We start from the raw sequence: 24,514 nt of genomic DNA on the forward strand, positions 1-24,514 counted from the left end.
CTCTTGGGTCCTCAGCTCCTTCACATACAATCCAGCCTATACCCACACTTCTTCTCAAGGCTTTCTCATTACCTCCATCCCAAGACAAATGCTCTCTCTCCATCCTCCTCTCCAAATCAAGCCCCACCCCCATCCCATCCTGGCCTTCATCATGGCCCTCCTTCCTTCAGTAATCACTACCACTTCATCTTCTCTAACCCTCTGGTTTTTATATAAACCTTCTCAAGTCTTCCCAATTAAAAAAAAATATATATATATATACATATAATATACATATACTTAAGTTTCCCTCAACCCCACATCTCCTTATTTCCCCTTCCTCCTCTCTCACCCTAGCCTCACCAGCTGCATCTCTTGAAACACATATCTATTCTCCTATTCTGTACTCCTGTTCCGCACTCCTCATTTGCCTCACCTACTGCCACCTGGTTTCCACACTCACTCAGCGCTGAAATTGTTAGACTGAGCTTCCCTGTACAAACTTACGTGCTGTGTCCATGAACAGCCTCCTTTACGCAATCTGACCCCCTTGTAGCATTTGAGAGTGCTTCTCTTTCTTTCTTAGAACTCCCTTCCCCCTTGGATCCTCAAAGTCTTAGCTGGTTTTCCTCAAAACTTGACAGTTCCTTCTTCCTTCCTGCCCCTGGTACATCATCTTCTGTCACCTTTAACTGTTGATGTTCCCTCAGGTTCTGGCCTCGTCTCTCCTTATCCAATCTTAGGAGAGCTCATCACAGCCACGGCTCCAAACAAGCACAGGAGAAGTCTCCACCTGGACACGCCATGGCTGCCTCCAAAGCTAAGCACAGCATCTTCAACTCCCAACCCTGTCCACCTTCTAAACTTCCTATCTTGGGTAGTGTATCTATCACCCATCTAAGTGGCCACCCCAGCACTTGATCATTCGTCTAGACTCCCCCTCTTCTCACTCCTCGTTCAGTCGTGAAATTGTACGCTCTTCAAAATATCCTCAAACCAATTCCTCCCAAACTACCCAGCAGACACCTTAGCTAAAGCCCTCATAATCCCAGCTGCCCTCTTCCCTACCTGCTCTACCACCTCTGGTTTCTAATCCCCAATCCATTCCATGCGTAGCCAATCAGATTCTCTGCACCCCCACTGACACCCTCCCTGGGATGAAGCCTTGACTCCTCATTATCACCAAGTTGACCCTTTAGGATCTGATTCCCCTGTGCCTTCTCCAGCTTCACTTTTTGCTGTACCCTCGAAGGCTTTTTACCCAGACCACGCCAAACCATCTGCAGTTCCCAGAATACCCCGTATCTTTATGCCACCACATCTGTCCACATGTCATCTCTCTACCTGGAAAAATTCCTAATACCACCCACATGGCTCTCTCTTACTGTTCCTTCAAGATCCAACTCAAGGACCTCTCAAACTCCTTCCTGACTCCAAGTCTCCAAACTGAGTTTAAGAATTCCTCTTTCATACTTACGCAGTACTCCCAAACTATGTCTGTTACGGTTCTAAGCACACAGCATTGTTAGTTTTACTATCTCCTGTGCGAGAATCTGAAATATAAGTCTCTGAAAGAAAGAAGCCCTATATAATTTATCCTTCTAAATCTAGTAGTTATATCAGAGTCCAGCACATAGTAGGGGATACACATACCCACACCCATACCCACAACCCACACAGATATGCATGCAGTATTTACTTAAAAGGCTAAGGACAAAATTTAAAGTCACATTAATTTTAACTCTTAGAAAAACATCACACCCTGAAGCTTCTCTATACTCACTATAGCACACAGCCTTCTTGAGTTGAGTCGTGGAGTAGGTTCCATTTGTCATGGGAAGTAAAGGTGGGAAACTTATGATTCTGTTTCTCCTATAAAATGGTCAATTTCACTTGAGAAATATAGCTGTGCACTAGACATCACAGATTCTCCTAAAGAGTTCACTCCTTTCAGGAGTTTAGAGTCTCAGAATCTGTAGAATATATTTCAAGAAAAAATTTGTGGTGAGTTTTTGGTATATATGCATTTCTGTGCATCAGTATTCTTTAAAATGTCATAAAATGAATGGGACCACATGTGAAAATTCTGTTTCCAAATGGAATATTCATTTTTAATGTTAAGTTTTGAAAGTTAACTCCAATGTCCTTCTGCTAATCTCTCAGTTTGGTTCGTTATTAGACTTCAAATCACTGTCACTGGGCAAGCAGTGAACATGGAATAATTATTTCATATTTTTCTTTCTCCCTCTCTATCATCTTTAAATCCACAATATCTCAATCCAACTGATGTCCGTAAATCCAGGCTGTCGCAACTTTTCTCTAAAACTCTTAAAACTATTTGAATGAGGTGTTGAGCAGCTGTCAGTTATGGATTTGAAAATAAAAAGAGCCTGAAAATTGTACGTTCAGTATAAAAAGATTAGGTGAAGCAATTCAGAATGTTTAAGAACTTTAAATCAAGTTAAAAGCAGTTACTATGGCCAGATCTCATGAAGCTCTGCTTAAGAGCCACATTAACCTGGCAGTCAAAACTATTTAAAATGAATAATGTTTTTTTCACATTTCACTCACTTTTGGCATCATCCAAAAAAAAGAAGAAAAGATAACAATGTGAATTGGCATATGGCAGTACAGTCGTGTAACAGTAACCTTCAAGATTTTGCTTTCTAAGGACAAAAAGCTAGAGCTATTAATCTGGGAACCAGATAAGCTATACCTCTCTAAGGCCAAAAGGGATAATTCTTCAGATGAAAAAAGGACAATTGAGATATTCCAGAAGCTCTTAGGTATGAAAAGCAAGAGAAGAGTAGAGGAAATGCACAATTTGGAGACCCACAGCAGCCGAATCCATGATTCAATATGAATCTACTCAATTTGGCGTGAATGTTAATACCCTCACCCAACCTCTGTACAGTAACAGTAAGCATGAGAATTTGGCTTCTTACTTTTGGTCTAGAGCTATGCTGTCCAATATGGGAGCCACTAGCCATATGGGGCTATTTAAATGCAAATTACTTAAAATTAAAAAGAATTATAAAAATGCAGCTCCTCAGTTACACGAACTACATTTCAAGTGCTCAATGGTCACAGATGGCTAGTGGCTACGCCACTGGGCAGCACAGATTAAAGAATCCTTCCATCATCATAGAAAGTTCTACTGAAAAGCGCTGGAGACACATGGCTGGAAAAAAAAAGCTAAAGTTGCTACAGCAGAGATCCTTTCTGATCCTTCTTCCTATAGAAGGAGACCTATCATGCCCTAAAGGTAATATGCAAAAATTCCACAAGGATTTCTCTTTTACACGGAAGAGTTAAGGAAATGCAGACGACAACTCAGCAGGCTGCCATATTAGGCCTGAGCTACACTCTCACTAGTCAACTGTAAATCAAAATGCTTCCACACATCAATTTAATTCGTGACCCCCTACTGACTAATAAGCGCTAAGGAACCATGTCCAGTCTTTCTGGACTTAACGCAGCATGTTGAAAGCCAGGGTAGCAAACATCCATCTACCTAAAGAATAGGAGTTGCCTATTCTAGTTGCTGACCTAGATTCTTCCTGCCATCCTGAAAGTGCTCCCTGTGCTACACTAGGATTTGTTTTGTTCTCTGGTGGTGGTTGTTAAAGAAGCACACTACCAGGAAAACAGCTTCTGTCTATTCTGCCTCCTTGCTTAAACCTGCCAAAGTTGTCATTCGTTACGTGAAATACAACGACAACCATGAGGTTCATTAACGTGCTTTTTATTCAACATCACAACCTCCAGAATCATAATTAAGCCCTTCGAGTTCTATGGACAGACTGGGCAGGCTCTCACAGCCCCCCATACCATGGTAAAGGCAGAGTGGTGGGCTGCTGCACGACACTGAGCCCCGCCCTCACTGGAGTACACGCCAGTCCAAAAATCTGGATCAGGAATCAGTGTTTCCACATCTCAGCTACTCTCCTTCTTATGCCACCCTCTCCCCAGAGTTCATTCACTTCCAAGAAGATCCTGCCTCCTTCAAGTCTCTTCAGCAACTTCATTAACAAACTTTCATCAACACTGCCTACAGGTCCCTTCTCCTTTCACAGCATTAACCTGACTAGCTCATTACAGTTCCTTATCCTCTTCCTTTCGCCTAAAAACAGGCCCTCCTCAAGGTTTCACCTCCATGATCCTCTTCAGGATCACGCATACACTCCTCTCCAGCCCCTAACGCAAAGGCACACATCGGGCATTTGGGTACACGTCTCTCAAAGAAATCATATAGAATTCAGCTATGGACTCTTTACAGGTGACTTTCAAATCTGTTACCTCTTCGTTCCACTCTCAACTTCTCTCCTAAACTCAAGTACCATATTTGAAATGACTTTCTAGAATCTTTACTATGTTCTAATGCTAGCTCAAGTTTAACATGTCCACAACCAAGTTCATTGTCTTCCCTTACAAAACCCTGCCATAAGACTCTTATTTCTGTTGATTGGAAGAGCCATTCTTCTAAGCCAATCAAGTTCAAAATCAAAACATGCCTCTTCATTTCTAGTCTTCATTTCCCCTCAAGTCCCATTCTCCAGTCAATTCCACCTCCATTTTTCCTCCAGTGCCCTAATGCAAGTTTTCATAAAGTCATACTTGAACTATTATACCCCTAACCAATCTCTCATTTCTAATCTAATCACAAACCATTGCCAGATTCATAGTCCTAAAGCACCAATCTGACATTACTTCCCTGTTCAAAATCCCTTCAATAGTTCCCAGTGACCTCCAGAATTAAATCTAAATTTGGCATTCAAAGGTTTTCCACAATCTGGCCCCCAGCTATCTTTTGCTAATTCCACCTCTCACATGCCATTTTAGCTCTCCTAACCGTAAGCCTATATTCACAGGGTTCTCCCTCAACCTGGAATGTACTCTCCTTACCTCTTTCTGGGTGGAAGTCCTCCCTGTGCTTCCAAGACTTTATTTAAATGAAAAGACAAAAACACCCCAACTCCATGTTAGCTCCCTTCCTTATAGCCCTCTGAAGTTATGACAGAGATGAGTGACCTGCAATCTCAGCTTCTTATCCAGTCTTCTCCTGTGGCCACAGTCATACCTTCAGGGGCCCCCAAAGAGAATATGAGGAAAGGAAAAATGAGGTGGATGAGCAGTCCTTGTTTCTGTCTATGGCCTGCTTGTAATCTCAGGATCTGGGGTGTCATTCTCTCCAGCCTTGTTGTTTTGAATCTGAAGGACTCATTTTGTTTAGATCTTGATGTTTTCATACCTTTTTTAAAAGAGTGAAGCACTTTCTCAAAGGGACTCCTATAGAGATCCAACATATAAACGTGGGGCTTCTCTTACTGAAACGGTAGAGTGCTCTGCGAACTAGCACCAGATAAATGTTATAAAATGAATTTAACTCTCATCAGTTATTCCATTATAAGTAGATTATATATTCATCTTTTTTTTCAGTCGATCCTTTTCTTGCTCCTTTAGTTCATGAAAAGTTCAGGTCAAAATCTTCAAGGTGATGACCTCATTTAAAAAAAAAATACTAAGACCTTGAAAAATATTCTATTAAAGCATAACTGTAGTACTCATCTTATGAAACAGGGATAAAGGGATGTAATCATGGCTAAATTAATATGAAAATGAGACATCATTTTTGGTTTAAAAAAAATAAAGGTGAAGAAAAGTTCTGTTACTATGTTAGCCTAAACTTCTAACTTTCCAGACCATATTCATGCTATTGCATGAATGGAATACAATCCTGGAGGAATAACATTTCAAGAGGAAAAGAAGACTGAAGGTGGTGGTTATTTAAAGAATCATCAACTGGTTTTCATGCAAATGACCAGAATAACGAAAAAAGCAATCCTGCCAACAGGACCTAGAAGCAATTGTTTTTAAATAGGGTGCTTGAAACATTAGCTAGAAGAAACTGATTTACTAATCTTTTCTTTTTCTTGGGTAATACCAATCATACACTATACATTAACACACTGACAAATGTGTATTTCAAAGATACAATTTTTCATGAACACCGCTATCACATCATTATTAACTTGACAGTAGGTCACAGTGATAAAGATATATTTACCAAGATTTAGAGTGGGAAGGAAGGGTTTAATGCCTCTACCTTGAAGGATTTCTTAAGAAGGCAATCCCTGAAAAAATGTCTACTACGAAAAGAAAAATGGCAAATGGCACAAAATCAAGGAAGATGTGTCATTCCATTCAAAACCTCAACTAATTGCAATAATCCATGCACAATGCCTAAGAAATGCAAGCTGTGTAACCTAAGACAATACAGAGCTAGACAGCTACAAGGGAAGTATCAATAAAATGCTACGATTCTCCATAATTCAAAGCATTTAAAGCACCAAACACAGACGAGGCTCGATGCAAGCCCTAGGCAGGGAGAAGACATGTCTAAATGGATGGATGTGAATATGAAGGAAACACTTTAGAAATAGGCCATAAAAACAAGTTACGATAGGTCCTCCTCCCCTCCCAATACTGTCAGGAAGTTAGAGTTATTGAGCAGACATCACTTATGACAGTGAGAAAAAGGCTAGCCACCCCCTCCCCTTCAAAAACGCCTCGACAAGGTCACAGATATATCAGTGTCACAAATGCATTTAAAAAATATTACAGCAATAAACTCTGGTTAGAGTGGGTTCCACCTCTATATTCACAGTAAAGAACAAACTCCAAACTTCTCCTAAATTAAAAGGTTATGTTAGGAAACTCCCTCCCCCTCTGCCTGTATTGAAATCTCTCCCATCTTCCATGGAAGAACAACATGAAATCTTTCTGTCTAAAACTAGAGCAGTTGAAGGCAATTAACTTTATTATAAATTTAATTTTGCCAGTCTTATTTAGCATCAACTATACAGTAACACAAATAATGGAAATATCGCTACAAAACAGACTGCCTTACCCATCTCATTTTTTTAAAAAACACAGCAACAAGCCATTTCTCATGTTTGATCCAATGACTGTGATCCATCTTTTGATCCTGAAGTCACGGACTCCGCATATATCTTTATTATGGTACAAGAAAAACTGTTACCCTGAGGTTTGAATTTCCCTATGTGCACCATGCCTCTCCTGAGAATGTGCCTGTTAAGACAAGACTCTCACGAAAACTGAGGGGCAGAGGGGTAGGTAGATGGCCTCAGAGAGCAGTTTCCTGGTTTGTTGCTTCAACTCTAATGTGCCATTATGACATGAAGTCCAGCCACACCAGGACTATACAGTGATTCATAAATGGAAAGAGGCTCTCTTACTTGAGCGGCTATCTGACTGTCTCCAATGACCACCCAACAACTAAGGATGAACAAACACACCAGAAGTCAGTCCTTCAGGCTATGAAAACATCAGACTGTGACAGCCTTTCATCCATTATGAGAGAACAACTTCTACCAAGAATTATAGTTCTAAAAACTGATCATTAGACATACACTACATTAAATTCATACACAAAGGCCTAGTGCAAATTCTAAACCCCAACTACCAGTATTCATGACAAATGAGAAAAGACAGGCTGCATACATACTGGAAATCAGATTGTATAACAGGAAAACCACAAACTCCAGGAGATAGTGAAGCCACAGGGAAGCCTGGCATGCTGCAATCTATGGCATTGCAAAGACTCTGACAAGACTAAGCAACTGAACAACAAGAGGAAAACAGTGGGTAAATAAACCACCTTTGAAGTGATGCATCTTTACATTGGTCTTTAAGACTGAATTATTATCACCACATTCTCTGTTCACATTTATACTAACTGCAGGGCTAGATACGACTTCATGGCTAACGGATACCTAATTTCCAATTCATTCATAGCTTTCAAAGTGTTAGTTGTTCAGTCGTGTCTGACTCTTTGTGACCCCATGGACTATAGCCTGCCAGGCTCCTCTGTCCGTGAGATTTGCCAGGCAAATACTGGCAAATCCTAATACTGGATTAGGTTGCCATTCACTTCTCCAGGGGATCTTCCCGACCCAGGGATTGAACCCAAGTCTCCAGCATGGCAGGCAGATTCTTTACCATCTTGAGCCCTCTATTCATTCATAGCTTTAACAAATGTTTATTGAGCACATACTGTTTCTAGGGCATTCACTCTATGCTGTTATGAATAAGAAATAGTCCCTCCTATAGAAAGGCTAGGAAACACATATCTATGGACACATGTCAACATATAATAATGTGCGTGTGTGCTAAGTCACTTCAGTACCGTCCAAATCTTTGCAAACCACTGGACGGTAACCCGCCAGGCTCCTCTGTCCATGGGATTCTCCAGGCAAGAATACTGGAGCGGGTTGCCACACCCTCCTCCAGGGGATCTTCCCAACCCAGGGATGGAACCCACGTCTCTTAAGTCTCCTGAATTGGCAGGCATGTTCTTTACCACTAGCACTACCTAGGAAGCATAATGATATAAAAGATGTTTAATATCATGAGATGGCTAGAGAAATTGTAACAGAAGTTGAATGAAAATATTGCTTTCAGGCTGGAAAGCACATTAAGATTTGAAAAAGCAGCACTGCACCTGGGTTTTATGTATACACAGGATTGAAACCTGGTGACCTGGAAGACCAGAGGGAGGGGCGTGCTGGTGAAAACAAGTTGGACAAGCATGAAACACACTGGTATAGAGATGGAACCTGGGGTGATTTGGAAAGGAATGCTTGACAGGAAGAAAGAAGGTAAGACTGGGAAAGCCCTTAAGGAAGTAGAGAAGAGGGCCACAGAGAAAACGCACCTAACCCACCTGAGAGGTCCTATAAGTTTCCTTGAGAAACTGGAAGCTTGATCTTGAAAGTTATGTAGGAATCAGCCGTCTGGATAAGGGTGCTTGAGGAGGAGGAGGTGACATATAAAAAGCCTGAGCGAGCATGGCGTATCTAGGACACATTTGCTTTGGTTAAGTAAAGAGCACAGTGTGTAGCTCCTAAAGCAAATCCTAAAGGGAGAACATCGTGTGCACAGCTGGCAAGAGGTGTGCCTGAGAGGAAGACACAAGAGATGAAGGGCGTCGAGGGCCAGGCAGGAGAGCAGAAGGCCCTCTGCAACATGCCAAGAAAACATTCAGGATTGTATGCAAGAAAGTGACCATCTAATGTGTGTTTTAGAAAGATCTTCCCAGAAGCAGTGAAAAGGATGCATTAGAGAGGATTAGACTGCAGGTAAACGGAACAATTAAGGGATTGTTGTCGTTTAGCCACTAATTCATACCTGATTCTTTTTGCGACTCTATGGACTGTAGCCCGCCAGGCTCTTCTGTCCACGGGATTTCCCAGGCAAGAATACTGGAGTGGGTTGCCATTTCCTTCTCTAGGAGATCTTCCCAACCCAGGGATCGTACCGGTGTCTCCTTCACTGGCAGGTAGATTCTTTCTCACTAGCCATCTGGGAGCCCCTAAGGGACTGTTAGATCAATTTAAATCTACTTTCCTCATCTGTGGAATGAGGATATGGGTAGTTAAGACAGTGGTGGTGAAACTGACAAGAGTGAATGCAAGAGATAAGCCAGACTTAGTTACGAACAGAGAGGGAAAGGGCAGCGAAGGAGGAAGTACTCTAAGATGTCTCACAGCTTCATTTAACTCATTGGGTAGACAGTGATAATCTCCATCAGGATAGAAAATATAGGACAGCGGGAGGTTTGGGGAGTAAAAACGCTAAGTTCAGTTTTAGACATCTTGAGCTTTAGGAAAATGTAGTTGAATGTTTAAAATGATGGGTTTTGAAGACAGACCTGGTTCTATCCCTTATTATCTGTGCCTCTTGGACAAGAAACCTATTATTATCCTCTCAGCTTCCTCATCTGTAAAATGAAGCAAGAGAGATTAACTACTTCCAGGGTGACAGTAGGGATTAAATTTCATGAATAAAGTTACTAAATAGTAGTTGCTCTTTTGTCATTAATATTACTTGAGATAAATGTGGAATATCAGATTGAGATGTTCAGTGGGCAGCTTTGGATCATGATCTAAAGGTTTAGATGCAACAGGTTATACACTTCATAGGAAGTAAAGTGTTTAGTGTTTAGTGTTTCCTATGAGGTAGGAAGAATTACTGGAGAAGGCAATGGCACCCCACTCCAGTACTCTTGCCTGGAAACTCCCATTGACGGAGGAGCCTGGTAGGCTGCAGTCCATGGGGTCGCGAAGAGTCGGACACGACTGAACGACTTCACTTTCACTTTTCACTTTCATGCATTGGAGAAGGAAATGGCAACCCACTCCAGTGTTCTTGCCTGGAGAATCTCAGGGACAGGGGAGCCTGGTGGGCTGCCGTCTATGGGGTCACACAGAGTCGGACACCACTGAAGCGACTTAGCAGCAGCAGCAGGAAGAATTACTGGGAAATCCCATGGACAGAGGGGTACTGGGACTTGAGGCATAGATTTGCCAGTTTATTGGATGAGAAGGGTAAATGATGACTGCTGAGAAGCAAAGCAGACACAGTTATCAAACATAAGACACATATTGTATTATATAAAAAGGGGCAGTCCCTATTTTCTTACAAGCAATTTGGTGAATTAATTGAAAAAAAACAGATACAGAATTCTTCTGACTACTCGAAAAGAACTAATACTCTAGAAGGAAGAAATGAAAAGATATAAATATAGTAAAAAAAAAAAAAATGGTTTCCAAAGTAAAATAAAGCCAAATGGGAGTAAATCATCAAATTAATAACAGAAGCCAGGATGTGTCAAATAAGAAGATATTATAGGCAGACATTAACATGGTTCATGAAAAAGTATGAAAACAAAGAACAGCACTACTTATTATTTTTTCAAAAGGAAAAATACATGAGAAAAGAATGAAATTGGCTACTATTGGAAGCTGAGTGGGAATGGGCCAGAAAGTACAGGGGAAGGAGCAACACTTCTTTATACAGTCTTGATTTTCAAGCCACGGTAATAATTTATATATTCAACATAAACAACGAAATCAAAAGGATAGGTAAAACACTAAAATTGAACAGAAACAGAAACTAATGCTCCTAAGTACACATTTCATTGATCTCACGCACATGCGTGATACACGTGCACACGCACACACACGTAGAAGGAACTAATTTGTGAACTTGTGAACATAGTACTCTGATCACCAGCCTTCAAAGATGGAAAGAATCTATTTTAAAGGAAAAAGAATGGCAAAAATCTTCAGCTTCATTTGGTAGTTTTGTTGTTTACCTTGTTCTCTGTGGAGTAATTCCAAAACTATTTTTGCATTAATTTTAAGACACTGATACGACTAGGAACCAAGGTTCACACCACGGGGAAAAATACAAATAAGGAATGAGAGAAAGGAAGAAAAAATCCTAGTCTTACACTAGAATTGAAGACATCAGTATGAACTCATCATTTAATTAATAAGTATAAATTAAAAATGTTTTCATATAGATACGTAAATTTATTCATATAATAATAAATATACATGTAATCTCCTAATAAATATACATGTAATGTCCACTGAAACAAGTCAACTGCAATGAAAACAACTCTGTGGTATCTAAATACCATTTCTCCACTAAAAGGAGGGGCTTCCCTCATGGCTCATTTGCTTGCAATGAAGGAGACCCGGGTTCAATCCCTGGATGGGGGAGAGCCCTTGGAGATGGGAACAGCTGCCCAATCCAGTATTCTTGCCTGGAGAATTCCATGGACAAAGGAGCTTGGTTGGCTACAGTTTCACTTTTTCACACACTCACTAAAAGGACCCATGACTTCTCGGGTAAATAGCTGATTCCAGATCCGGAACAGGGAAAAGACAAGGTGAGCTTGGACATCTTCTTGTGAGCTAAAATAAGAAAGAACTTAAAAATCAACAGACATAAGTCATAAGGATACAAGAGTCAGAATGAAGGGGTTCTCTCTGGCCGAATTTGATGGTAAAGAAATATTATCACATTAATTTTTTTATTTATGAGTCTGTTCCGATTTAAAAAAAAAAAGAGAGAGAGAGAGTGGGGGTAAGGCAAGCTCTTCTTTACTCAAGAAGGCCTCTACCCAATGCAGGGGAACAACAATTAGAAAAAGTACAATTTTGTAAACACTGGTGCAATACTTGATTAAGACAAGGCTTATCAATGCTGCTAAAACCACCAGACGAACTGTTTGAGAACAGGATCTTCAATCTCAAACTATCCCACAAATTACTTATTAATGACAAAGGGACAAAAGTGGAAAATTCTGTAAATCCACTTCTACCAAGTGATTAAACATACAGTTAGCCAAGGGATCAAACCTGTCAGCACGAAAATCAGGACAAACTGCAACTATGTCCCTTTTGATGTGATGTTAAAAAGTGGCAACACCAGCCATGCAGTGTTCTTGCTTATGGTTACAGTCTGAACCAAACTATGAGGAAACAAGAAAACAATCCATAGAAACATGGGACATTCTACAAAACAGCAGATCTGGACTTAACAAAATGTCAAGGCCATGAAAGACATCCCCGCCACACACACTCCTTCAAAGAATCTTAACCAAAAAAAAAAAATTGCAAGGCAAGAAATGGTTCTAGATTAAAAGAAAAAGAGACATGAAAACCATATCCAATATGTGATCTCTGATGGAGTCTGGATCATGAAGGACAAAGAAACATAAAGAATATTAATGGGACAACTGGGGAAGATTGAATATGGACTAGACATTAAATAATAATGCTAGCTTGTGCTGTGCTTAGTTGCTTAGTTATGTCTGACTCTTTGTGACCACATGGGCTGTAGCCCGTCAGGCTCCTCTGTCCATGGGCCAGAATACTGGAGTGGGTTGTCATTTCCTTCTCTAGGAAATCTTCCTGACCTAGGGATTGAACCTGGGTCTCCTGCAATACAGGCTGACTCTTTACCGTCTGAGCCATCAGGGAAGCACAAATAACAACGGTGAATATTAAATGTCTTGAATGTAATGAGGTTGAGAAGGAAAATGTTCCTATTCTCAGGAATCTCATGCTGAAGTATTCAAGATGACATGTTACTATGCCTGCAACTTGCTTTCACATGGTTCAGAAAAAAAAAAAAAAACAAAAAAAGATATGTGGATACATTATTTAGAGAGCTAGAGATAAAACAAATGAGCAAAATGTTGACAGTTGATGAACTAAGCAAGGAGTGTACAAGCATTCCTTATACTTTCTACTTTCCTGTGGTTTTGACAGTTTTCAAAATAAAAATTGAGAATAAAATGCAACCATATCCGTCAGGAGTCAGCGTACCCCACGATGACTGCATCAAAGACAATGCCTGGTATAAAAACTTGATTTCACAATAATTTTTAAATTCTCACTTTTCTACCAAGTGACTTGTGGGTTAGCTACAGAAATACAAGTTCTTGATTCAAATATAATATATAAAATACAGGGAGTAAGTAAAATCACAGTCTCGTCTGTGTTAAAAGTCCCCAAAACTTGAGATTACAATCACTGTCTATTTCTCCAAGGTGACTGGATAATTCTATTTATTTCCAAAAAGCATTCAACTCTGGGTGGGATCTTAATCTTACTGCCACCTTATTCTTCAGTTTCACCTTAGAGACAGTTGACTACATCCTGAATTAATCCTTTCAGCACAGAATTTTTCAATAGTCTCAAATGTGTGAGGGATTTACAAATGTGATTAGTAGTAATAGTAGCCAGAAACATAATGCCCATCAGTAAACCATGGCTGTTTTAATAAAAGCCATATACATAAAATACTTCCTTGTCAAGAACATTTACATCTGCGATCTTATTTTATTTGTAACACCCTGTAAGACAGGCTGTTTTTAGCCCATAAGCAAAGCACCAGGTTTATACTGTTCTGTAACCTAAACTGGGTATTCTTCTTGCCAACCTGGCCCAGAGATAGAGAGATTTGCTTCAGGAAAAGGAAACAAACAGCAACTAACATTCATGTGATTACTAACAAAACTGAAAGAAAGGTCTCTTCACAATGATGCGCACAAGATATGCACAAGGAAAAGTGAAGTTCAGTGTCATTTAAGCTAATCTCTATTCAAACCTCAGAGATAAAACCATTTGAGCAGTAATTTAGGACTGAATTAACTTGTTTTTTCCCTCCCTATCTTTGAAGCTTTCGTTATTTAAGTGTTTCTGCAAGAAGCAAGGTTCCCTTCTATTCAGAAGCTGATGGTGTGTAGTAACCTCTGCACGGCTCGGCTTATCCCAGGCTGATAATCAACAAACAGCCAAATACATACCACATCTGACATACAACCTTTTCCCCCAAGACTGTCCCCAAATACTCCATGATAATCAAGTGTTCGTATCACTGAATTCTCGTGCTACAAAGCCTTCCAGTAGCAAAAACTGAACTCTGCAGAGGCAGGACACCAGCCGAGGGAAAAAAAAATAAGAGAAGAACCGTGGCAGATATTCGTATCAGATAAAAGCTTTGAAAAGATCCTTCAGATAACAAGTTTAGCAGTTAGACTGAGAAACAAAGATTTCATTTTTTTAAAGGCAAGTCGCTCAGTCGTGTCCGACTCTTTGCGACCCCATGGACTGTAGCCCACCAGGCTCCTCCATCCATGGGATTCTCCAGGAAAAAGTACTGGAGTAGGTTCCCATTTCCTTCTCCAGGAAATCTTCTTTCTTTTTTTTCTTAAGCCAGTAACAATTCACCCCAGATGTAATCAACTAAAATGCGATCAGCCATGATAGAGGGAGAAGCCTGTGTTTAGAAACGCAGTGCTGCTCCCAAAGTCAACACTAATGTTAGCTAATAAAGACCCGGGCTTCCCTGGTAGCTCAGCTGGTAAAGAATCCGCCTGCAATACAGGAAACCCTGGTTCAATTTCTGAGTCCGGAAGATCCCCTGGAGAAGGGGTAGGCTACCCACTCCAGTATTCTTGGGCTTCCCTGGTGACTCAGCTGGTAAAGAATCTGCCTGTAATGAGGGGGACCTGGGCTCAATCCCTGGCTTGGGAAGATCCCCTGGAGAAAGGAACTGCTACCCACTCCAGTAATCTGGCCTGGAGAATTCCATGGACTGTATAGTCCATGGGACTGCAAAGACCTGGGTTTTAGTGCACTTCCTCCTGGCTCCCCGGGGTAGGAACTTCTTAATAACTGACACAGCACCAGCAGCATGAGCATCAGTTGCTCCTCTAAGGCTGCGTCTTTTGGAATCTTCAGAGAGGCTAATCTCATGTGGGCCAAGTCAGCAGTTCCAGATGAAGCCCCCTAACTCTGACTCTTCCAAAGTCTTCAACTCCTCAAGGCTTAACATTTTGCCCGAAAATCTTAACTTAGCCAGCTTTTAATTTTTTAATTCAATTACGCTGTTTTCAAGCTATAGTAAATGTCAGTATTCCAACACGCACTGCCAAACAGGCATAATACATTTTCAGCATTCTAAGGTTTAAATTTTTCATTAAAATATTGGTGATAATATCTACACACTGTGGCTTACTGGAACGAAATAAGAGTCATGTCTATACCTGTAAAGCAGAAAAAGAAACGTCTGTGTCGGCATACATTTTAGATAAGCATGTATTAGTTAAACTGGAAGATGCAAAGAAAAGAGATTTATTCTCAAGGTGGGCAAGGGGATTCAGCCGTCCTACAATTATAATCCAAAAGAGTTAAGAGAAAAACTGAACAGAGAGCAGATTTATGCAAAGGCAACCAGCTGAAGGCTGATCAGTGGAACCACTTTCTTCCTCAGTTTCACTGGAGAATCACCAGTCTTCCAGTCTCATCAGGGTTGGGCTGAAAAGTAATAAGAAACGAGGGCAGTTAGAGAAGGAGTGAAAGAGCAATTGAGGAAGGAACAACCTAAAGACAAAACTGTGGATTCTGAATCTGGTGCGAGGAGCAAGAACTTGAGATTAGGTTTTCTGCTAGGGCAGTGTCATGATCCCGTCCAGGAAAAAATTACAGCTGCGGTTGTTGTTGTTTAGTCGCTAAGTTGTGTACAACCCTTTTGCAATCCTGTGGACTGTAGCCCGCCAGGCTCCTCTGTCCATGCAATTTCCCAGGCAAGAATACTGGAGTAGACTGCCATTTCCTTCTCCAGGGATCTTCCCGACCCAGGGGTTGAACCCAAGCCTCCTGCATTGGCAGGCTGATTCTTAACCACTGAGCCACCAGGGAACCCCACAGCTGTGGAAGGTGGACTTAAATTCTGACTCACAGAGGCTGGGAGTAGGGAAATCAGTAGGGAGCTTCTGCTAGTAAAACATGGTTTGGAGAGGATGTTGAGGCGTCCCGAAAATATAGTAGAGGAATAATCAGCCCCATTTTATCCCATATTGTTTCTGTCCAAGGGTGAAAGCTAAGGAAGAGAAAAAAAAGACTCCAAATTTCAGGGCCTTGGAGACCAGGATGACAATGGTGTCATTCATTGGCAGTAATAGAGACTCTGAGGAAAGTTGAGACCTAGGATGAAAGGTTCAATTTCTAACATGTTAACTTCTAGACTATTGCTAGCCAAGTGGAGATGTGGTACAGACAAAAGGAGAGATGGGGCCTGGGAACCTTTTGTTTTTAGGCAGATTCCTCCCTGCCCCCTTGGGGGACCTCATAACTTAATTCTAACTTGATGTCGCCGTCTAGTGCGGGATGGCTCAAGAGGATTTAGAGTGCCTGCCTACCTTACCACGGAAGACTGCCAAGAGCAAGCTACTTACTTTAAGCATTTTTAAAAGTCCATGTCACTAGAATATCAACTTCAAACACTGAGTAGCATTTAAATATATATCAGAGCACTTTCATTTCAAGCCTATTTAACATTTCTGAAATATCTAGATCAAAATGTTGGGTCAAATGACTGTATTCCAGTAAAACATCTACTAAAAGAAAAATTTTCACCATCCCACATCTCTCGTAAGATAATCACCCCATTCAAGACACCTGTCAGTCATAATAGATTTTCCTTCCTGCTTGTCTTTCCTGAAACCTTACCGTCAAGTTCCTCTTTTGAGTAATAATAAAGGCCACATGTCACTTGTGCTGTGCATGTATATAAATACCTCCATCTCCCTTTCTTCTAACCCTAGTTCAAGGCCAACTGCTCCAAAGCTTTTGAGAACCAGCACTGGAAGATCTTCAAAGAGAAAGTGCCCATTAACCACAACAGCAGCTGCTGGCTAGAACCTGCAATTTAAATCTCTGAAAAAGAAACTGTGGCTTCTGAAATTTAAACAAGGAGGTGCCACTTGTAATTACAAACATTCCAGTGGGTTCCTTCGTTCATTGATGGTTTCCAAACAAAGGCTTTTTATTCGATTTTGGTGGCGCTCCCCAAACCCTGAATGTAGGCATTCCTTTGTGCTTTTCTGGTGCCCAGGCCAACTCAGAAAAGGGTACAGGAGGTGGGTTTTACCTGGCCAAGACTGCTCCAACCGCCGCCCCCTCACGCCCCCGCCAACTATCTCATGTGTAATTCTTGTTTGGCTGGAAACCAAAAACCCAAATGCTTCAGATTTATAGTCTACATTAAAAACATTTAAGTAAGAAGCTCTTAAAAGACACACACACACTGCGTATGATAACTAGTGAGAATCTACTCATTAGTTAGCACAGGGAACTCTACTTTAATGCTCTGCGGTGATTTAAATGGGAAGGAAATCCAAAAAAAAAAGAGCAGATATACGTATAGCTGATTCGCTTTGCTGTAAAGCAGAAAATAACACATTATAAAGCAACAATACTCCAATAAAAAATAATTTTTAAAACTAAATTAAATAAAAGACACACACACACACCCTCACATTTCAAGAACTTTGGAAAATGGAACCAACCTGTTTTCCGAGAAACCAAAAAAGTTCTGAAATTAACCCCGAAATATTCAAACATTTCTAGCTGAAATTTTTAATTTACATTTTAAATTAATGGACAAATACTGAGAAGTAAAAACAGTTAACATTTTCTCTTCCTACCACCCAGTACCCTCTTTCTACAAAAACAAAGCCCAAATACTTACAGCTCCAAATGGGTTTCCCACACCAAAGAAGGCATTTTGTGATCATTTCAGTTACAGAATACAAGCTGAAATTACCACTTAGCTAATCCAAAAAAAATTTTTTTTTTTTCTTTTAAGCCATATATTCACAAAACACCAAGGCATTTATACCACGGAGACATTTAAAGAAAAATATACTGAATGAGGGTATCTCACAGCCATCGAACTAAAATAGCTTTTCCTACAGAAGTCTTCCAATGCAAAGTATTCATTATGAGAAAGTCTAGAAATGGCCAATCTAGCCAAGGGTGATTTCCATAGCTTGCCACAGTTGAGGGATTAGCTACAATTACTGCATATTTACACAACCGTATTTACACAACAATAAAACTCATCTTATCCGATCCAAACAAAACCTTGCTCAAAATAAACCAAACCACACGAAAAGGTCTCTTCAGTGCAGGCGGTAATCACGTAATCACCCTCTGGCTTCTCTACTGCCTGCCTCAGCTCCTACCCACTGTATCAAACCTTCACTCCACTTTCCGGGGTGCAGCAAGACTAGGGCGACAATTCTACCAGTGGAGAAAATGTACATTCAGCTAATGATACTGTGCTTTCAGGTGTACAAGAAGAGCCGTATCTTAAAGAGATTCGTTCTAAAGTAATTTATGGAAGAACTGGTAGGATACGCAGGATTTGTTAAAAATTACCTGGGACAAGGAGGGGGTATACGGAAGGTTGATGGACCATGGATAAATAATTATCAAACCATATGATTTGCACAGAAGGTTAATATGGCATTCTTTCTCCTTTTGTGCATCATTGAAATTTTCCATAATAAACTGAAAAAATAAAAGAAAATACAATCAACATAAAAAAGGTCATCTTGCAACAATAACATAATTTTTGTCTTTAAGAAATTCTCAGCTTTGTCCCAGGCTTAATGCAAAGGACAAGTACCTGGTAAGAAAATCAAAGATGCCTTTTTTGTTCTTAAGGGCCATTTCTTTATTCTTTAGTTACACGGAACCAGTTCAACTGTTAACATTACTCCTTGAAATGACAAAACAGAGGCTTAAAAGTCTAAAGCTGAAGCTTCTGTGAAGCCTAGTTTTCACGCATCTGACTTAGGACCGCAATACAAATCCAGAGCTCTCCCCTCTGCAGGTGCTTTGAACAACATTCACGTGGTGGCTGCTAGATAAAGTCCACAGGCTTCAAATTCACTTGTCAACACCACAGACAACCTTACCAAAAACTGGTCCTTTCTGCCCAGAGATTACACCTCTGATCCATTAGTTTATTACCGAGAACAACAATTATTCCTGTGGCCTTCAGAATACGAACTCTTCCTACCAACGACGATGGCTAACCCACGATGCAAATCCCTTACTGGACATCCTCGCTGGGAGATGGGAGAGACAGTTCACAGGCTGGACATCAGGAGACCAGCTCCTCATCCAGGAAGCATAGCTAACTGAGCCTCAGTTCAGTCATCCTTCCTTCTTTGGGCTTTGGCTCCCACACTGCAAAATAATGAGATTTTACCGATGATTTCTAATTCCTTTCCAAAATTCCATGACTGTAAGACACTGTGATTCCTCAACAGGTGATATGAAGAAAAAGAACCTTGCAATAAAATGTTACAAGTTTCTATTAAATAATTTTAAATATGACTGACTATGAATACTGGGTGAACTTCTGTATAAGTGCATATATACACACATATGCATGTGGCTGTATACATATTTGTGTGAGTACACACAAACACATGCACACACAGGCTAACTGATATCATCAGGTCCTTATATGGGACTAATTGCTTACAACTCAAAGCAGCAAATTTTCAATACTGCAACAGATGTCGCTGTGTGATTTCTCCTTTCTGTCCTGGATTTTCTGTTAAAAATGCCCAGCGTGATGGTCAGTACTATTCTTCCCAAGAAAGAGATACAATATTTGAATCCTTTGGATTTATTTCTCATAAAATTTCTTCATATGCTGGTAAATTTCCATTCAAATCATAGCATTGATTCGTTTGGCCCAATTTAAGAGATTCCCCTGAATAAAAATGGGCCTTTTGTTAACACGCAGGCACAAAACCATTTTTAAAATGTAAATTCTAAGTGGCCAGTTAAGCATCAAAATATCACATACAGAAACCGAGAGATTGCGTTTATATTCACAGCAATATTATAAAGTTTTTAAAGCCGGAAAATCACTTAGCAATATAGGCCAAGGAATAATTTTAAAAAAAAACAAAAAACCTCACTTATGTTTAAGGCCAAAACGTACCAGGTGTGGGCAAAAGGCACTGAAAACTCCAAAAGCACCTTTCATGATCATGAAAATTTTGGATTTTAGTTTTCAAAGCATTTCTTTAAAAATAAATAATAAGGCTAATACTATTATTGCAAGACCTCTTACCCGTTTGACAGTCACTATCAACCACTTTCTGACACATGTCATAGAAAAGTGATATCTCTTTCCATTCAACCAATATATCCAGCAACAACCATCCATCTCAACAGGTAGCTTCCACTTTCTTCCGCTTAAATTCAGAGCTGGGAGAAAGTATTTCAAAATCTCCCTTTTAGACCCAGGAAACCATTACCTTTGGGGGTTTTAGAGGGAACCAAGCGAGCTGAGCAGAGCAGGCAGGGAGTCCAGGGAGCCGAGTCCCAAGTCGGATAAGAATATGAAGTCAGGAAACCAGAGAGGAAGCGCCAGTGTCCTGCCTTGGCTCTTCCCTGTCCCACTCCCCTTTCCCAGGAGGGCCATTGGGGAAAACTGGATAAAGCATGTACAACATCCATATGAATAAAGCTCTTTGTTCCGGAGCACTGCCTGCTCTTTTCTTCCCCCCTTTTTCCGTATTTGTTCATTTCAAAAGATTGCTCAATGGGTCTCTTGTTCCACCAAAATGTCCCAGGCAAATAATGCAAGCTTGTCTCGTCACACAAGTCACTAAATGAAGCCTTGTGCGTCTCCAGTGACACACTGTAAATATAAAGTGGCATTAATGAGGGATATTTTATCAAAGCTATCACAGACAAGTGTGAGTCCCTCCCGTGGCTACTGGATCTGATGCAGGGAAAGGCGACAATTGCAGGGCGGCACTTTTGTAAAGTCTCTAACCTTCCCCCGTACACAAGCCCCAACAGGCTGCGACAAGCAGAAACTCAGCCCCTGGGCTCCCCAGCAGGCTACCCACCCCCACCCACTGGCCATCCTTTCTACTGCTGAAAAAGGGAAAAGGAGGGTGACCAACCAAGGGTTCACTGAGGGTCAAAAACAACAGCATGCCCGCATCCCAAACCTAACGGTCATGATTTACACTGAATGAGCTTTGATGATCCCATTTTAGCTGCATTCCATTAACATCCATTTCTTCCAAACACCACAAGAAGGATGGGAGATTTTCTCCAGGGGATAGATGGGTTCAGTTACAGGGGAAGAGAGAACCTGGACCCCACTGCACAATAGCCCTAGATGGCTACCCTAGTGAGGCTGTGAATGAAACAAGCCTAATGAAGTTCAAAGGCAATGCCAACAGGTTTCTCTAACCCTGGAGTAGGAACTGGAGACTTCAGAGAAAGCTTAAAATAAGAAGAGTAAGGAAGAGAAGTCCCTGGGTCCCCACCTGAAATCTACTTTCCGGGTCTAGGACCTGGGGTTAGGCCAAAATCCCTTCTCAAACGGAGCACCAAAATACACATTAAAAGCAAAGAAAAAAGATTTAAAGAAAGTTGTCTCGTCCCCTCACTACAAATCAAACCCAATTACTTTCTAATTTGAACACAATCTGATAACCAGCGTACAAACAGGGATGTACACAAGAGCAAGAAGCTGCTTCCATGGTAACTGGCAACAGAATTTTCTTGTAGCTTTGACATGCACGGTTGAGCTCCAGACCGCTCCTTTCCAAGTCAGCATACAGCCCTCGCTGCGGAAGGCAACTTCTTACCGCGAGATACTTACAAATAGAGTACTGCCGCTACTACTCCGAGCCTTCAATGAGCAGGCTGGACAGAGGAGGTATAATCTGATCCTGTTCTGCTGCCAAGCGGCATTGCACGGCTCCCATTTTTACTCCAAAAGCAATATCCGTGGCCAGCGCTCCCCCACCCAGCCCTTTTTTTTTTTTTTTGCAGCCAATACAAGTCTATTGTTGCCTTTATTATGCGCCAGTTACTGAGCCTGTACTCACGCTCACGTTTAAACAGCCCTGGCGCTTTTTACAATGCAGCAGCAGAGGGATCTCGTTCAGAAACATTTTATTGAACCCATCCAGTCAGAGACATCACCCGAAATGAAGTTGTAACCACAACGGCATTGGCTGAACCCAATTATCTCGTAACTCATAAATTAAGAATTCACAGTGGAAAAACACATAAACAACATCCGGAGACAGTGACAGGGACGAAAAGATCCTCAGCTCTGGAACTGAAGCTGCCGCCAGATTTCCACCCCAATGGATCCCCGATAGGTTTCCCAAGCCGAGTTCCCTTGCAGACCTGTCCGGGGAGTGGGGTGAGCAAGCACCCCAGCATTCCCCCAAATCCAGAGCTAGCGCTCCGCAGATCTCCCCATTTCCTACGGCGTGTCTCCTGCGGTGTTTACGTAACTGTGTGTCCTCTAGCGTGTAAACAAAAGGCACAGCCCAAGTGGAGAAGCGCCCCGGGAGCCGCACCGTGGCCCCAAGAGCTGCGCCCGCCCGGGTCGGGGGTTCCGCAGGTGGGGGCTGAGCTCTCGGTGTCCTCCGCCACTTGTTGCTCGCGGGTCCTGCGGCTTCCGAGCTTTGAGGAGGGGCTTTGCAGGCGCCGAGCCCTGCTGCAGCCCCTCCAGCATCTCCCCGCCCCCACGGCCCTGAGCCTGGGAGTCCTGGCTTCTAGCTCCCGGCCCGCGGCGGGCGGCCAGGGGCGCGGGGACGCCGCGCGGCCGCGGAGCGCGGCGGTGGCGGGAAGGGGAGGCAGGGTGCAGCACGGCTCGGCTCTCCGCTGGGGAAGAGCTCCGGCTCCCTTTTGTTAGCAAAAGCAAACACTGCCCTCTTCTTTCCCGACCGCGCCAACGCGCCGCGCACACGGGCAGCCACACAGCGTGCTCCTTGCCGAGTGCTCGGCGTCTTTAGGGAAGGAGCCGGGCGTGCAGAGCCGCCCCTGGGCAAATTCCCAAGACGGCTCGGCACACAGAGGGCGCCGGGAGGCCCGCAGGGTGCCCGACTGGCCGCAGAGGCCGAGAACGCTCCCTCCACCACCCCCGAGCTGCCGAAAATGACAGGCGGGCTGGAAATCCGGTGTCCCTGCTAGCGGCGGAGGACGCCGTGGGGCAGGCGGGTTGCGGACTCCCGCTTCTGCCCGCAGAGGCGGCGACAGCAACCGCCCCCCGCCCCCCCGCCCATGGGGCCGGGCCCGGGGAACTTTCCCTGCCTGGAGCCCGGCCAAGGAAGCCCGCAGCCGGGCAGAGGGGGCGGGGGGGCCGCGATCCGGCTGGAGGGAGACACGAGGGGCGAGCGGTTGGGGACAGGGGAGGAAAGGCAAAGCGCGGGGAAAGCGGGAGCGATCAGACCAGACGAGTCGGGATGTCCTGTGGACCAGTGAGGAATCGCGCAGGAGGCGGCCGCTAGTCAGCCATGGGGAGGTTACGGGGATGGGGAATGGGGGGCCCGCTGGAAAGGTGGGGGCGAATGGGCAGCCCTGGGAGGCGGAAAGACCTGCAAGTTACGCGGACGGCAGCGAGTTTGGGAGGGTCTGGAAGGTTTGCGGGGGGGTGCCTTCGATCCATCCCCTTCCCCTATATTCTCTAGCCCCCGGGGCCCCTCATTCTCACTGCACTCCGCACCAAGCAGGGGAGAAAAGGTGTGGGTGCAGCCATCCCCAAGGGCTCTAATTCGCACAGAGCTGGGCAAGGAAGAAGGGATTTACCGACCCCCTCAATCCTTTCCATCTCAGCCCTTGAGTTTTCTCTTCACATTCCCTCCGATTTGGATTTAGGAAGTGGGGGAAGGTTGTCATGGAAACGTTTCCCCCCTCCATGGCTACGGTCACTGGAGCGCCTTAAGAGATTTAGGGGGCCAACGGGCCGGTGCCCACACCTACCTGTGGGGATCAGTGCCGCGGCAGAAAGGAGCAACAGCAGAAGCCGAAGCCGGAGCCCGGGAGGCGCCGCCGCCGCCGCCGCCGCCGCCGCCGCCGCACACTGGGGTCCGCTCGGCAGCACAGCACTCGCCATGTCGGGCACCTGCCTCAGACTGGCGGCGGTGGCTTCCTCCGGAGCCTGAGCGAACCGCTAATGAGATGCTAATGACATGCTCTGGAGGCGGAGTCCCGACCGACCAATCACGTCGCCGCGAGCCGAACCCGGCTCTCGGAGGACTCGCCCCCTCCCCCACCCCTCCCCCTGGTGCTGGCGTTCGGCGGCGCGCCCGCGCCACCTAGGGGCGGGGCCAGGGGGAGGGGCGTATGCAAATATGTTTATGTTAAAACTCGTTTTCGCTTCCCTCGGATCCAGGAAAAAGTGTTCTCCTGGGCCCCAGGCGTGTAAGGGGCTTCAGCTCCGGGGGCGTGGTCTAGCTTCCTGTACACCTTTATTAGGAATGTTTACAGCCATCGCTCCAGGAGACCGACGACGAGAATCT

The 24,514-nt window shown here is 43.2% G+C and overlaps 1 protein-coding gene across 12 annotated transcripts in view; it reads right to left on the bottom strand.

Moving 5' to 3' along the window:
- CADM1 (cell adhesion molecule 1) overlaps positions 1 to 24,173 on the bottom strand; it is a 352,286-nt gene extending 328,113 nt beyond the window's left edge. For 3 of the 12 annotated variants that reach the window (XM_061440388.1, XM_061440380.1, XM_061440377.1), the window contains exon 1: positions 23,976 to 24,147. In XM_061440388.1, the coding sequence (XP_061296372.1) occupies positions 23,976 to 24,108 (133 nt within the window). In that variant the 5' untranslated portion in view covers positions 24,109 to 24,147. Of the gene's footprint in view, positions 1 to 23,975 lie in introns of all 12 variants that reach the window. The other 9 variants (XM_061440384.1, XM_061440381.1, XM_061440383.1 and 6 more) reach the window with 6 other exon arrangements.
- Positions 24,174 to 24,514: the final 341 nt, after the last annotated feature.

This window comes from Bos javanicus, chromosome 15 (genome assembly GCF_032452875.1).
Source record: "Bos javanicus breed banteng chromosome 15, ARS-OSU_banteng_1.0, whole genome shotgun sequence".
In the NCBI taxonomy this organism is placed as follows: Eukaryota; Metazoa; Chordata; class Mammalia; order Artiodactyla; family Bovidae; genus Bos; species Bos javanicus.